The 12646-nt window shown below is 46.8% G+C and overlaps 1 protein-coding gene across 4 annotated transcripts in view; it reads left to right on the forward strand.

Moving 5' to 3' along the window:
• Positions 1-12451, forward strand: part of PLA2G6 (phospholipase A2 group VI) — a 60096-nt gene extending 47645 nt beyond the window's left edge. For 3 of the 4 annotated variants that reach the window (XM_064590610.1, XM_064590614.1, XM_064590612.1), the window contains 5 exons: positions 8933-9069; positions 9440-9594; positions 10725-10892; positions 11390-11463; positions 11662-12451. In XM_064590610.1, the coding sequence (XP_064446680.1) occupies positions 8933-9069; positions 9440-9594; positions 10725-10892; positions 11390-11463; positions 11662-11806 (679 nt within the window). In that variant the 3' untranslated portion in view covers positions 11807-12451. Of the gene's footprint in view, positions 1-8932; positions 9070-9439; positions 9595-10724; positions 10893-11389; positions 11464-11657 lie in introns of all 4 variants that reach the window. The other variant, XM_064590613.1, reaches the window with a different exon arrangement.
• Positions 12452-12646: the final 195 nt, after the last annotated feature.

A 12646-nucleotide genomic window follows, 5' to 3' on the forward strand; every position in this document is an offset into this window, starting at 1 on the left:
CACTCCCCCTGCTTGTGTTCCCTCTCTCACTGTGTCTCTCTCTGTCAAATGGATAAAGAAAATCTTTTTTTTAAAAAGAGCATTGATGTATGTATATATTAGATTTTGTTTTTAAGTAATCTCTACACCCAGCGTGGGGCTTGAACCCACAACCCCAAGGGGCTAAGAGCCTCTTTTTTTTTTTTTTTTAAGATTCATTTATTTATTTTAGAGAGAGCAGGGGTGAGGGGCAGAGGGAGAGAGATAATCTCAAGCAGACTCCCTGCTGAGTGCAGAGCCCCACTCAGGGCTCAATCCCAGGACCCTGCAATCATGACCTGAGCAGAAATCAAGAGTTGGAGGCTTAACCGACTGAGCCCCCCAGGCACCCAAGAGGCTTCTTAGTGATCTTTTTTTTTTTTTAATTTGAGAGAGAGAGAATGAGAGAGGGGAGTACATGAGAGGTGGGAGGGTCAGAGGGAGAAGCAGACTCCCTGCCGAGCAGGGAGCCCAATGCAGGACTCGATCCAGGGACTCCAGGATCATGACCTGAGCCGAAGGCAGTCGCTTAACCAACTGAGCCACCCAGGCGCCCTAGTGATCTTTTTTATATTCTGAAAACTAGGCCTTTGATGGATATATAGATTTTAAATCTTTTCTCCTACTCCATGGCTTGTCTTTTCATTCTCTTTACAGTGTTTTGTTGATGAATGGATGTTCTTAACGTAGTAGAATTTATAAATGTTTTTCTTTTTGTGGTTTGTGCTTTTTATGTTTGTTCAAGAACCCTTCCTTAGCCTGAGGCAGGAAGCAATTTCCCCATCAGGTCAGAAATCTCTCTAGATCTGTCTTTCACGTTCAGGTCTTTATCAACCTAGAATTGTTTTTTGTATCAGGGGAAACCCAATTTCATGTTTTCCACATGAATAACCAGTTTCCCCAGCCTCATCTGTGAAGAAGTCTGTCTTTCCCTCCATGTCTGCTCGGTGGTTTCTGACTGTGTTCTGTTCTGTGGGCTGGCTCTGTTCCTCAGCTTTATGGTGAGTCCGGATATCTGGGACAGCAGAGCCTCCCACCTTGTCCGTCTTCAGGGGTATCACGGCTGTTCTTGGAGGCACCCTAGAGAACTGGTTGAGATCAAATGCCCTGAAGTTTCCTCTTCTCAAAAATGGGAATAACATACTACCTTCCTTCTGGGGTTTTCATGAGGAGGAAAAAAAGTTAATATTTAGAAAGCACCAGGGTAGGGCCGCCTGGGTGGCTCAGTTGGTTAAGCGACTGCCTTCGGCTCAAGTCATGATCCTGGAGTCCCAGGATCGAGTCCCACATCGGGCTCCCTGCTCATTAGGGGGTCTGCTTCTCCCTCTGCCCTCTTCCCTCTCATGCTCTCTGTCTCTCATTCTCTTCTCTCAAATAAATAAATAAAATCTTTAAAAAAAAAAATAAGTAAATAGAAAGCACCAGGGGGTGCCTGGGTGGCTCAGTCATTAAGCGTCTGCCTTCGGCTCAGGCCCTGATCCCAGGGTCCTGGAATCGAGCCTGCATCAGGCTCCCTGCTCAGCGGGAAGCCTGCTTCTCCCTCTCGCACTCCCCCTGCTTGTGTTCCCTCTCTCGCTGTGTCTCCCTCTATCAAATAAATAAATAAAATCTTAAAAAAAAAAAAAAAGCACCTGGTGGGGCGCCTGAAGCCGGCTCAAGTCAGAGGAGCATGCAACTCTTCATCTCAGGGTTGTGAGTTCGAGTCCCACATTGGGTGTAGAGATTGCTTAAATAAATAATTTTTTTTCCAAAAGAAAGCACCTGGCACACACAAATGCTGTACAAAGGTTACTTGTTGCTGTTTGTGCTTTCGCGTAAATGGTAGCATCAGATTGCCCAGTTCTACAGAAAACCAAATCCTGCTGGAACTTCGATAAAGATTACATTGAATCCGTATGCTTATTTGGGGGGAGAAATGGCCTCTGAAAACACTGAGTCTCCCAATTAGAGAATATAGTAAAACATTCCATTGGTTTAAAGTTTCTCAGTGCGGTTTTATAGTTTTCTCTATGGAGATCCAGCACATCGGTGGCTCAGGTTCTTCATGGGTTTTGTGCTACTGTAGATTACACATTTTTAGAGATACCATTTATTTATTTGACCGTGTTTAATTGTGGTAAAATACACGTAACATAAAAATTACCATCTAAACCCTTTTAAGTACAGTTGAGTAAGTGGTAAGTACATTCACACTGGTACTCAGCTGACCTCCCAAACGTTTTCCTCCTGCAAAACTAAAACTCTGTTCCCATTAAACACCACTCCGTTCCCAGCGCCCCCAGGTCCTGGCAACCACCATTCTACTTTCTCTCTCTAGGATTTTGACTGCTCTAGGGACACCCTGGAAGTGGATCATACAATATTTGTCCATTTGTGGCTGGTCCCTCTTACTGAACACAGTGTCCTTGATGTTCATCCGTGTTGTAACACGTGTCAGAGTTTCCTTCCTGTTCGAGGCTGAATAACACGCCGTTGCATGGATACACTACATTGTGTTTGTCTATTCATCTCTTGATGGATGTTTAGGTCGTTCCCATCTTTTGACTGTTGTTGATAATGCTGCTATTCACATGGGTGTGCAGGTACTTTTCCTAGTCCCTGCTTTCAATTCCTGGTGCCTTTTACAGAGAGAGTTCTGAGAGGCTCCGCTGGCTAATATTTTGTTTAGATTTTTGCATCCACGTTCATGAATGAGCTTGGACCCATTTTTTTCCCATTTGGGCGTTGCCAGGTTTTGGTTTTGAGGGAGTATTTCCTCTTATTTTCTATTTTTTTGGAAAAGGTAGTATAATAAAGACTTTGCTTCTTCTTGAGTATTTGGTGAAATTTGCCAGCAAAGTCATCAAGGTCTGGAGTTTGTTTGGAGGAAGATTTTTTATGGTAGCGTTAACTTCTTTAATGTTTATAAGATTATTTAGAATTTCTTTCTTTATTTTTTTTAAAGATTTTATTTATTTATTCATGAGAGACAGAGAGAGAGAAGCAGAGGGAGAAGCAGGCTCCCAAGGAGCAGGGAGCCCAATGCGGGACTCGATCCCAGGACCCTGGGATCATGACCTGAGCCGAAGGCAGATGCTCAACCATCTGAGCCACCCAGGCACCCTATTTAGAATTTCTAAATGTCTTTTTGATTTGGTTTTGGTTATGCTTTTCTGGGAATATGTCAATTTCATCAGCTCTTCAAATTTATTGGCATAGAGTTGTTCAGAATGTTCTCTTACTATCTTTTTAATGTCTGCAGCATCTGTTGTAATGCCCCCTTTAGTCCTAATTATGTACACCTTCTCTGTTCTTCTTTACCAGTCCTGCTACAGGCTTTTCCATTGGATTAGTCTTTCAGAAAACCAACTCTTGGGTATTTACTGGCTCTCTGTTGTGTGTTTGTTTTCTGTTTCATTTATTTCTGCTTTTATTTTTATTCCTTCTTGTCTTTCTTTGGGTTTATTTAGCTGTTTTTTTTTTTTTAAGCATTTTTTTTTTTAAGATTTTATTTATTTATTTGAGAGAGAGAGAATGAGAGAAAGCACATGAGAGGGGGGAGGGTCAGAGGGAGAAGCAGACTCCCCGCTGAGCAGGGAGCCCGATGCGGGACTTGATCCCGGGACTCTGGGATCATGACCTGAGCTGAAGGCAGTCGCTTAACCAACTGAGCCACCCAGGCGCCCTTTTTTTTTAACTTCTTGAAATAAATGATGCTCAATTGATTTTTAACCTTTGGTTGTATTGTATAATATATGTGTATATATGTGTGTATGTGTAAGTTTAAACATTTTCCCCTAAGAACTGGGTTTTTTTTTTAAGTTAAAATTATTTTTAGTAATCTCTACACTCAGTGTGGAGCTCAAATTCATGACCCCAAGATCAAGAATTACACGTTTTTCTGACTGAGCCAGCCAGGCACCCCTCTAAGAACTGTTTTAATGATATCCCATAAGCATGTTTATGATTTCTTGGTTCAAAATACTTTCTAATTTTCATTATTTTTTATTTTTTATTTTTTTTAAAGATTTTATTTATTTGAGAGAGAGAGAATGAGAGAGAGAGAACACATGAGAGGGGATAGGGTCAGAGGACGAAGCAGACTCCCTGCCGAGCAGGAGCCCGATGCGGGACTCGATCCCGGGACTCCAGGATCATGACCTGAGCCGAAGGCAGTCGTTCAACCAACTGAGCCACCCAGGCACCCTAATTTTCATAATTTTTTAAAATTTAATTTTATTTAAAAATTTAAAATTTATTTTATATTTATTTTATTTTATTTTAAAATTTTATTTACTTGTCAGAGAAAGAGAGAGCATAAGCAGGGGGAGTGGCAGGCACAGGGAGAAGCAGGCTTCCCGCTGAGCAGGGAGCCTGATGTGGGGCTTGATCCCAGGACTACCAGGATCATGACCTAAGCTGAAGGCAGACACTTAACTGACTGAGCCAACCAGGTGCCCCATCATTTTAATTTCTTAACCATAGTTTCTTAAAAATACATTTCTCAATTTCTAAACTTAGGGAATTCTCTAGTTATATTTTTGTTATTAATTGCTCTGTGACCAGAGGACATGCTCTGTATGATTTTAGCCCTTCAAAATGTGTCGAGACTTGGTTTGTGGACTTCTCTACAGTCAATTCTTATAAATGTCCCACATCTAATTTGAAAGAATATAGATTTTGCGTTGAGTGCCAAGTTCTGCACAGTCGATTAAGTCATATTAGCTAAGGATGTTTAAAATTTTCAATTTTGCTGTACCGTTAAGAATTCTTTGTCCACTTTTTTTTTTTTTTTTTTTTTTAGATTTTATTTATTTATTTGACAGAGAGAGAGCACAAGCAGGGGGAGAGGCAGAGGGAGAAGTAGACTCCCCACTGAGCAGGGAGCCTGATGCAGGGCTCGATCCCAGGATCCTGGGACCATGACCTGAGCTGAAGGCAGATGCTTAATGGACTGAGCCATCCAGACACCCCCTTTGTCCATTTGTATCGATTATTGAGAAAGCTATATTGAAATCTCCTACTCTGGGAACTGCCCTTTTGCCCTATAGTGCTGTCAACTTTTTAAATATTTTGACACTATGTTATTAAGTGTATATATATTTAAATTTTTATATATTTTTCTGGTTACTGAAATCCTTTATTATTATGGAATACCTGTCTTTATCTCTAGGAATCCTTTTTGCTTTAAAGTCCATTTTATCCTGATACCAATACAGAGACACTAGCTTTCTTTGGTTATATTTGTATGGTATATCACCCTTTAACTCAACCTTCTTGAGTCCTTATGTTTTATTTATTTATTTATTTATTTATTTATATTTATTTTTAAGATTTTATTTATTTGACAGAGAGAGAGCACAAGAAGGGGGAGCGGCAGGCAGAGGGAGAGGGAGAAGCAGGCTCCCTGCTGAGCAAGGAGCCCAATGCGGGGCTCGATCCCAGGACCCTGGAATCATGACCTGAGCCAAAGGCAGACACTTAACCTACTGAACCACCCAGATACTCCTTGAGTCCTTATATTTTAGGTGTAATTTCTGTAAATAATCTATAGTTGGATTTGTTTTTTTAATCTAAGCTGTATTCTTTGTTCTTACCTAGAGCATTTAATCCATTTATACTTTTTAAATGCATGGTAATATATTGACTTAAGTAAACTAGTGAAGTCTGATTTAGTTGATTGACTATCAGAAGATTCATGTGGTTAATCTAATGTTTATATGGCTGATCCATTTATATTTACATAATTACTGATATATTTGGGATGGTATGTGCCAACCTATTTTGTTCTGTATTTCTTTTCTCTTTTTTGCCTTCTTTTAGAATTACTGAATAATTTTGATCATTATATTCCCCCCCCCATGGTTTGAAATTTGTGCACTCGTTTCTTTTTTTCTTAGTGCATGCTTAAGTTATGGAAGTCTGAATTTAATTGATACCATTACCCTTCTCTCAGATAATCAAGGCTTATAAAATAATTTAATTCCATCATATCTCTAAGTGTTTTCCTGTATTTGAAGTCTGTCTTGTTTTTTTAAGCTCACAAGACATTATTATTATCTTTCAAAGTTTGTTTTCCTTTAGATTTATCCAGTAGTGTGCTGGGGAAAACAGATCTCTAGGGGAAGAAGCCCTGATTTATAGTGTTCACTAATTCCCATGGCATAAATACTCCCACCATGGCCAATTTCAAGTTACCAAGCATTTAACAACGACCTTGTGGGATTTAGCAATAGGTTCTTACAAGCCAGGATGAGCTGGCTCCAGCACACTGTTGGCTATGTGTTTGTATGTGTGTGTATGCATATGCATATGTGTGTGTGTAGGTATGTCACTTCTTTGTTCTACAGTCTTCCTTGCCCCTCAGACTTCCATCTGTGACCTCTTTCCTTCTGCCTGAAGTATAGTCTTTTCACTTTTCCTTAGAGAGGGTCTCCTGGTGGCAAATTCTCTGCCAGCAGAATTGTTTGAAAATATTTTCAAATTATTTTCTTCTGATTCTTGCTGGGTATAGAATTCTAGACTGATGATTTTCTTGGGGAACATGCAAGATATCATTCTATCATCTTTTAACTTCCATTGTGGCCCTTGCAAAGTCAGTTTCAGTCTGTTACTCCTTTGAAAGTGATTGATCTTTTTTCTCTGGATATTTTTATTTATGTGTTTGCTTTTGGTGTTCTACCATTATACTATGATATAGCTAGATATGAATTACTTCCAATTTATCCTGCATGGGATTTATTAGTTTTGAATCTTTGGATTTCTGCCTTTCTTAGTCCTGGAAGCCTGAGTTGTTATCTCTTCAACCCTTGCCTCTAATTTTCTCTCTCCTCTCCTTCTGGCACTCCAATTAAACATATGCTAGACCTTTTCTGTCTTCCATGTCTTTTAACTTCTTCTGTATATTCTATCATTTTCTCTCTCCATGTTGCATTCTAGACAATTTCTTTTTACCTATTTTCCAATTCACTAATTCTCTCTTTAGCTTTATCTAATTTCTACTTAACCCATCCATTGATTTTTAAAATTCTATTGCCTTTTTATTTTTAATTTCTAGCAGTACTCTTTGGTTCTTCTTCAAATCTTCTAGGTCATTACTTATAGTTTCCTATTCCCTGAAGATATTATCACACTTGCCTTTGATGTCTTTAATATTGTAAGCATAGCTGTTTTATAATCTTTATTTAAGGACTCAAATATCTGCAGTCTATGTAGGTATGTTTTGCTGTTTATGTTGGTTTATACTGGTTTTCATTTATGATGTTTTATTTCATTGTGTGCTGCACCCCATCTCCCACCGCCTTTTAACTGTGTGGTGCTCGTTAGTATTGAAAAATAATATGTGTGGATTCTTTGAGGCCTAGAATAAGAGTATCTTCCTCCATAGTGTTTTGTGTTGTCTCTTTCAGGTACCTAGGTACCCTGCCATCTAGGGTCCCTATAACTAAATTCTTGGCATGAAGGTTTGGGGACTTCCCCCAGGTGATGTAAATTTAGACTACAAACCTACAGAAGGTTAGCTTGTGGTTATACATTTTCAGGTTTTTTTTTTTTCTCTCTCTCTCATTTATCCAATGCCAAGGTAACTTTCCTCACAGCCTCTGGGGTGAGAAAGGGGCACATTTATTTCTGGTTTACCCTTATCTAGGAGTGCCTAATGTGGCACTCCTAGGTCCCAGCCTAATGTGGGACCCTGGAATTTGGAATGGGTGCAAAACATTTTATTTACTTACCCATTCTATTGTTACCATTTACTTAATTATTTTTTAAAGTTTATTATTTTTTTTTTTTTTAGTAATCACTATACCCAACATGGGGCTTGAACTCACAACCCTGAGATCGAGAGTCACATGCTCTTCCGACTGAGCCAGCCGGGCGCCCCTCTATTGTTACCATTTAGATCGGTTCATTTTTTACTGTAATAAATTATGTTGTGCTGAATAGCTTTATGCAAGAAGCTCTTATTGTAGCGCAGATTCTTCCTTTGGGATAAATTTTCCAAAATGGAATTCTCAGATATTTGTAAGATTTGTACATATTAGCTTCCAAGGGGGCTGTGCCAGTCCACATTCCCTGCAGTGTTTAAGGATGTTTGTGTCTTTTGAGACAAGTCGGAGTCTTCTTTAATAGGTTCTAGACTCACACGGTGAACCATTGAAGAGGAATCAAAGGCGACATGGTGAAAAGTCTCCTCCCACTGCTGTCTGTCAGCTGCAGCCACCAAGTTGTCCCCTGCCCCAGAGGCAGCTCACTGTTCCTAGGTTCTGCTCATGGGTCCCTCTGACCAAGCAAATAGGTACCTCAGTGTTTTGGGTGTTGTTCTTAAATAAATGATGGCATACTACACACACTGTCCCAAACCTTACTTTTTGCACTTGACCATAAACCTTGGCGCTCAGCGCCCATCAGTACATAAAGTGCTTCTTCAGTCATTCTGCAGTGACACAAACCCCCTGGGGTAGGGGAACCGTGGTGCATCGAACCATCCTGCTGATGGACATTTCCGCTGTTTCCATTGGTTTGCTTTTTTTTTTTTTTTTTTAAGATTTTACTTATTTATTTGATAGAGAGAGACACAGCGAGAGAGGGAACACAAGCAGGGGGAGTGGGAGAGGGAGAAGCAGGCTTCCCACCGAGCAGGGAGCCCGATGTGGGGCTCGATCCCAGGACCCTGGGATCACAACCTGAGTCAAAGGCAGACACTTAACGACTGAGCCACCCAGGCGCCTGCCCATTGGTTTACTTTAACGAACCCGTTAATAACTTTGCGTATGCCCATCTCCCACATGCATGAGCACGTTAGGATGAACTCCCAGAAGCAGAATCACTGGGTGTAAGGATAACGCCTTCGGTAATCTGGATGAAACTTGCCAAAGTGGACTTTCAGGGGTGGCTAAGTCAGTGATCAATTGTCTTGCTCCTTGTTTCTCTCCAGGGTGATGCTGACAGGGACCCTGTCTGACCGGCAGCCTGCTGAACTCCACCTCTTCCGGAATTATGACGCCCCGGAGTCTGTACGGGAGCCTCGATTCAGCCAGAATATTAACCTCAAGCCTCCAGCTCAGCCCTCAGGTTAAAACCATATCTGATGCATCTGCAGGAAACAGTCGGCCTAAGAGGCTGCAGGGTGGAGGGTCAGAGTCATAGCCTTGCTGCCAGGCACCCCCGGCCCACCACCATCCCACCCGCTGCCCCCAGTCTTTATCAGCTGAGGGCAGGCAGAACTGGGGAGCTCTCCCACCTCAGGCAGCCTAGAGGAGCCTCCTGGAGGCCCTCAGTTGCACCCTGCCTTCCACCCGGTCGCGCTTCTGAAGAGTTCCCAGCCTCTCCCTCTTCCTGCAGACCCACAGACACACATGCACATGCACACTGAGGTCTGCAGCGCGTGGGTGTTGTACCAGTCCCCTGTGCCACTGGGCCACCATCTTCCCTCACCCCCCAGAGCAGCTGGTGTGGAGGGCTGCTCGGAGCAGTGGGGCAGCCCCCACCTACTTCCGGCCCAATGGGCGCTTCCTGGACGGTGGGCTGCTGGCCAACAATCCCACGCTGGACGCCATGACTGAGATCCATGAGTACAACCAGGACATGATCCGCAAGGTGAGAGCACCTCCAGTCAGAGGGGCTGGACATGACCGTCCACTGCAGCCACCGTGTTTCAGCAAATCTTACTAAGCATCGCCTCCTAGGAGAGCACGTGGCTTTTACTCTTAGGCTCATTCACTGGTGCGTTGGATAGCAGCTTTAACTCACACTTGAACCTGCTTGATGGGTGGCGTCTGCCCGGAGCTCTGTGCTAATCAGAGGGATTCTGAGGCCCAATCTGGTGTGAGTGGTGAAGGGCGCCTAGTGGGGAGAGCGGCGGGCACACCAGGATATGCCAGCCTCAGTGCTGGCCACTCTGCCCAGCCTAGGGACACGTGCTTGCCCTTGGGGAGCTCACGTCTAGGGGAGACTGTTTGCAAATGCCGCTCCAGGGATTTCGGGTGCTGTGATGGAGGGCTCTGCAGGAGCCCGGGAGAAGGATTGCCTCTGCTGAGAGACCTGGGGCTCGGGAAGGGCCTGTGGAAGAGGCCTCTAGGGAGGCGACAGTGCTGAGTCAGTGATCCGGAGGAACAGAAGTGGCCCTCGGCCCAAGGAGCTTAGCACAGGGGTGGGGCAAGGGCCCTGTGTGTTAGTGACGTGCTGTGCGGTGGGCTCAGGCCTCAGGGCCAGACAGCCGCAGGGTTGGGGTCCCGGCTCTGCCCGTGTTTCGCGCCAGCCACTGCATGGGGGAGTGACGGTACCTGCGGGGGGACTGGCGTGAGACATCCGCGTGCCTTTCTGTAAAATGTGGAGGACACTGCCTGACCCCTAGTGTGCCAGGTCCTTCCTGGCTACCGTTCTCACTGTGGTCATCCGGAAGCCCCGGATTCAGCCCCTGGGTGACACAGCAAGGGCGGCCGGCACGGAGGCAGGCGCCCTCTAGGGGCCAGACGGGGCAGGGCAGGCTTTCTGGAGGAGGAGGGCCTCCCCACCTTCGGATGGGGAAGGCTCTTCATCATCTAAGTGGCCTCCTGTGGTGGATGAGTCCCCCGGGGAGGGGGCACTTGCCGAGGTGCCCAGCATATTGGCAGCGGGGCTTGTTGCAGAGCCAAGGAGGGGACAGCACAGGCTCTGTTCCTGCCGCCTGGGGAAGGGTCTGCCGGCGGGAAGACCCCCTCCAACTCCCCCTGTCCTGTCCCCAACAGGGTCAGGGCAACAAGGTGAAGAAGCTCTCCATTGTGGTCTCTCTGGGGACAGGGAGGTCCCCACAAGTGCCCGTGACCTGTGTGGATGTATTCCGTCCCAGCAACCCCTGGGAACTGGCCAAGACCGTTTTTGGGGCCAAGGAATTGGGCAAGATGGTGGTGGACTGTGTGAGTACGGGCCCCTCCCCAGCTCCACTGCCCTCCCGGCCTCAGCCCCTGGGACCCTGGGTGTCAGGGAGGCTCTGTTGAACCTCGTTAGCCAGCTCAGGGTAGAGGGTCCCCAATTCCGTCTCAGTGTTGGCAGGGACCCTTAGTGACCACGTACCGCTGGGGCTTTCAGGCGTCCTTTAACCGTGGAGCCCTTTCTTCGAACACAACCCCATGTGGAAGCCCAGACTATCACATGGGACACAAGCTGCAGGCGGCGGGACGCCGAGGCCTGTCCGCTCAGCCCCTGCCCCGCTCCCCACCAGGCAGGTGCTGCCGAGCCGCCCGTGAAGACCACAGGCCGGGCCCCTCTGTTCCACACAGCTGGGAGAGTCACTGCAGCCCAGGCTGGGGGACTCCGCTGGGGGTGGGGTGGCTAAGCCAGACTGAACCAGGGGATCCCCAGTGACTCAGGGTATGGTGTGTGCTGAACGCTCACAGAGATCACTTCTTGCCAGTGCACAGATCCGGATGGGCGGGCCGTGGACCGGGCCCGGGCCTGGTGTGAGATGGTTGGCATCCAGTACTTCAGGTGAGGACTCAGCCAGCATTGGCCCAGCCCCATGCCCCGGCCTGGCCAGACCCAGTGACCTTCCCCACCCAGCCCTTGGTGCGCTCTTCCCCTTTCCCCAAGCGGCTGCTCTGTGTCCCGAGCCCACCCCAGTCCTCGCTCTTGTCACCCACCCAAACCAAGCCTCCTGGGGTGAGCCCTCCTCCTTGACCCAGACAGATTGAACCCCCAGCTGGGGACAGACATCATGCTGGACGAGGTCAGCGACACGGTGCTGGTCAATGCCCTGTGGGAGACTGAGGTCTATATCCATGAGCACCAGGAACAGTTCCAGAAGCTCATTCAGCTGCTGCTCTCACCATGAGGCTGGACTCCCAGCCACCCCCACCTCATTCCACCCACCCAGCCCCTGATGGAGAGGCTGGGCAATGTCCACCCAGCGCGCCAACTGGGCAGAACTGGGCCTGGGCAGCTCTGCATCTACAGACCAGACCGGGCCTCAGAGGGTGCTGGGCTTCCTGCCTAAGGCTGGTCCTGAAGGCCTGACCCACTATCGCCACCCTCTGGCACCTTTAGTCATTGCAGGCTTAGAAATCCTAGAGCCTCGCTCGGGCCCTCTCCCCAACAGCCAAGGACAACTGGCCCTTGAGCCCCTAGACCTGGTGATTTAGACACTAAGGGGGTCTTACCGGTCCCCCCAAGACCCCTTCCACCCTCTGCCCTCTGCCCTGGAGGGGACGGGGATTGGAGAAATAGGCTGCTGCCCACCCATCAGCAGGGGAAGCCTGGGCTCCAGGAGTGGAGTTCCCTATCCGACTTTGCCCCTCAACACACACCCAGCCACCTGCACCCCTCGGAGCTGCCCCACCCTGGGAGCTCTCCTCCGCTCTCAAAGGTCGCTCCCAAAGGTCACTCCCGTAACCTCAGTTATTCTTCCCAACAGGAAGTGGTAGGCGAGGGGGCGGGGCTCCAGGGACTGCCCCAAACCGAAATAAATGGTTCGATTCCAGTTCAGCTGTGTTGTGTGCTCTGTGCTGTGCGTGCTCCCGTCCCCCGGCTCCCCCCAGCTCCCTTCAACCTGACTGTCATCATCCTGTGCCCCCTTGGATAAGTGCTCTGTTTCCCCGCCTCCCCCAGTGGGGGGGGGGCACCACTTTTTTTCTCCAGGCCTCCCCAAATCAGGCCGGTGAGGGTGTTCAGAGGC

This window comes from Mirounga angustirostris, unplaced genomic scaffold, assembly GCF_029215605.1.
Source record: "Mirounga angustirostris isolate CCGP_5_RB_7025 unplaced genomic scaffold, mMirAng1.0.hap1 SCAF_5, whole genome shotgun sequence".
Classification (NCBI taxonomy): domain Eukaryota; kingdom Metazoa; phylum Chordata; class Mammalia; order Carnivora; family Phocidae; genus Mirounga; species Mirounga angustirostris.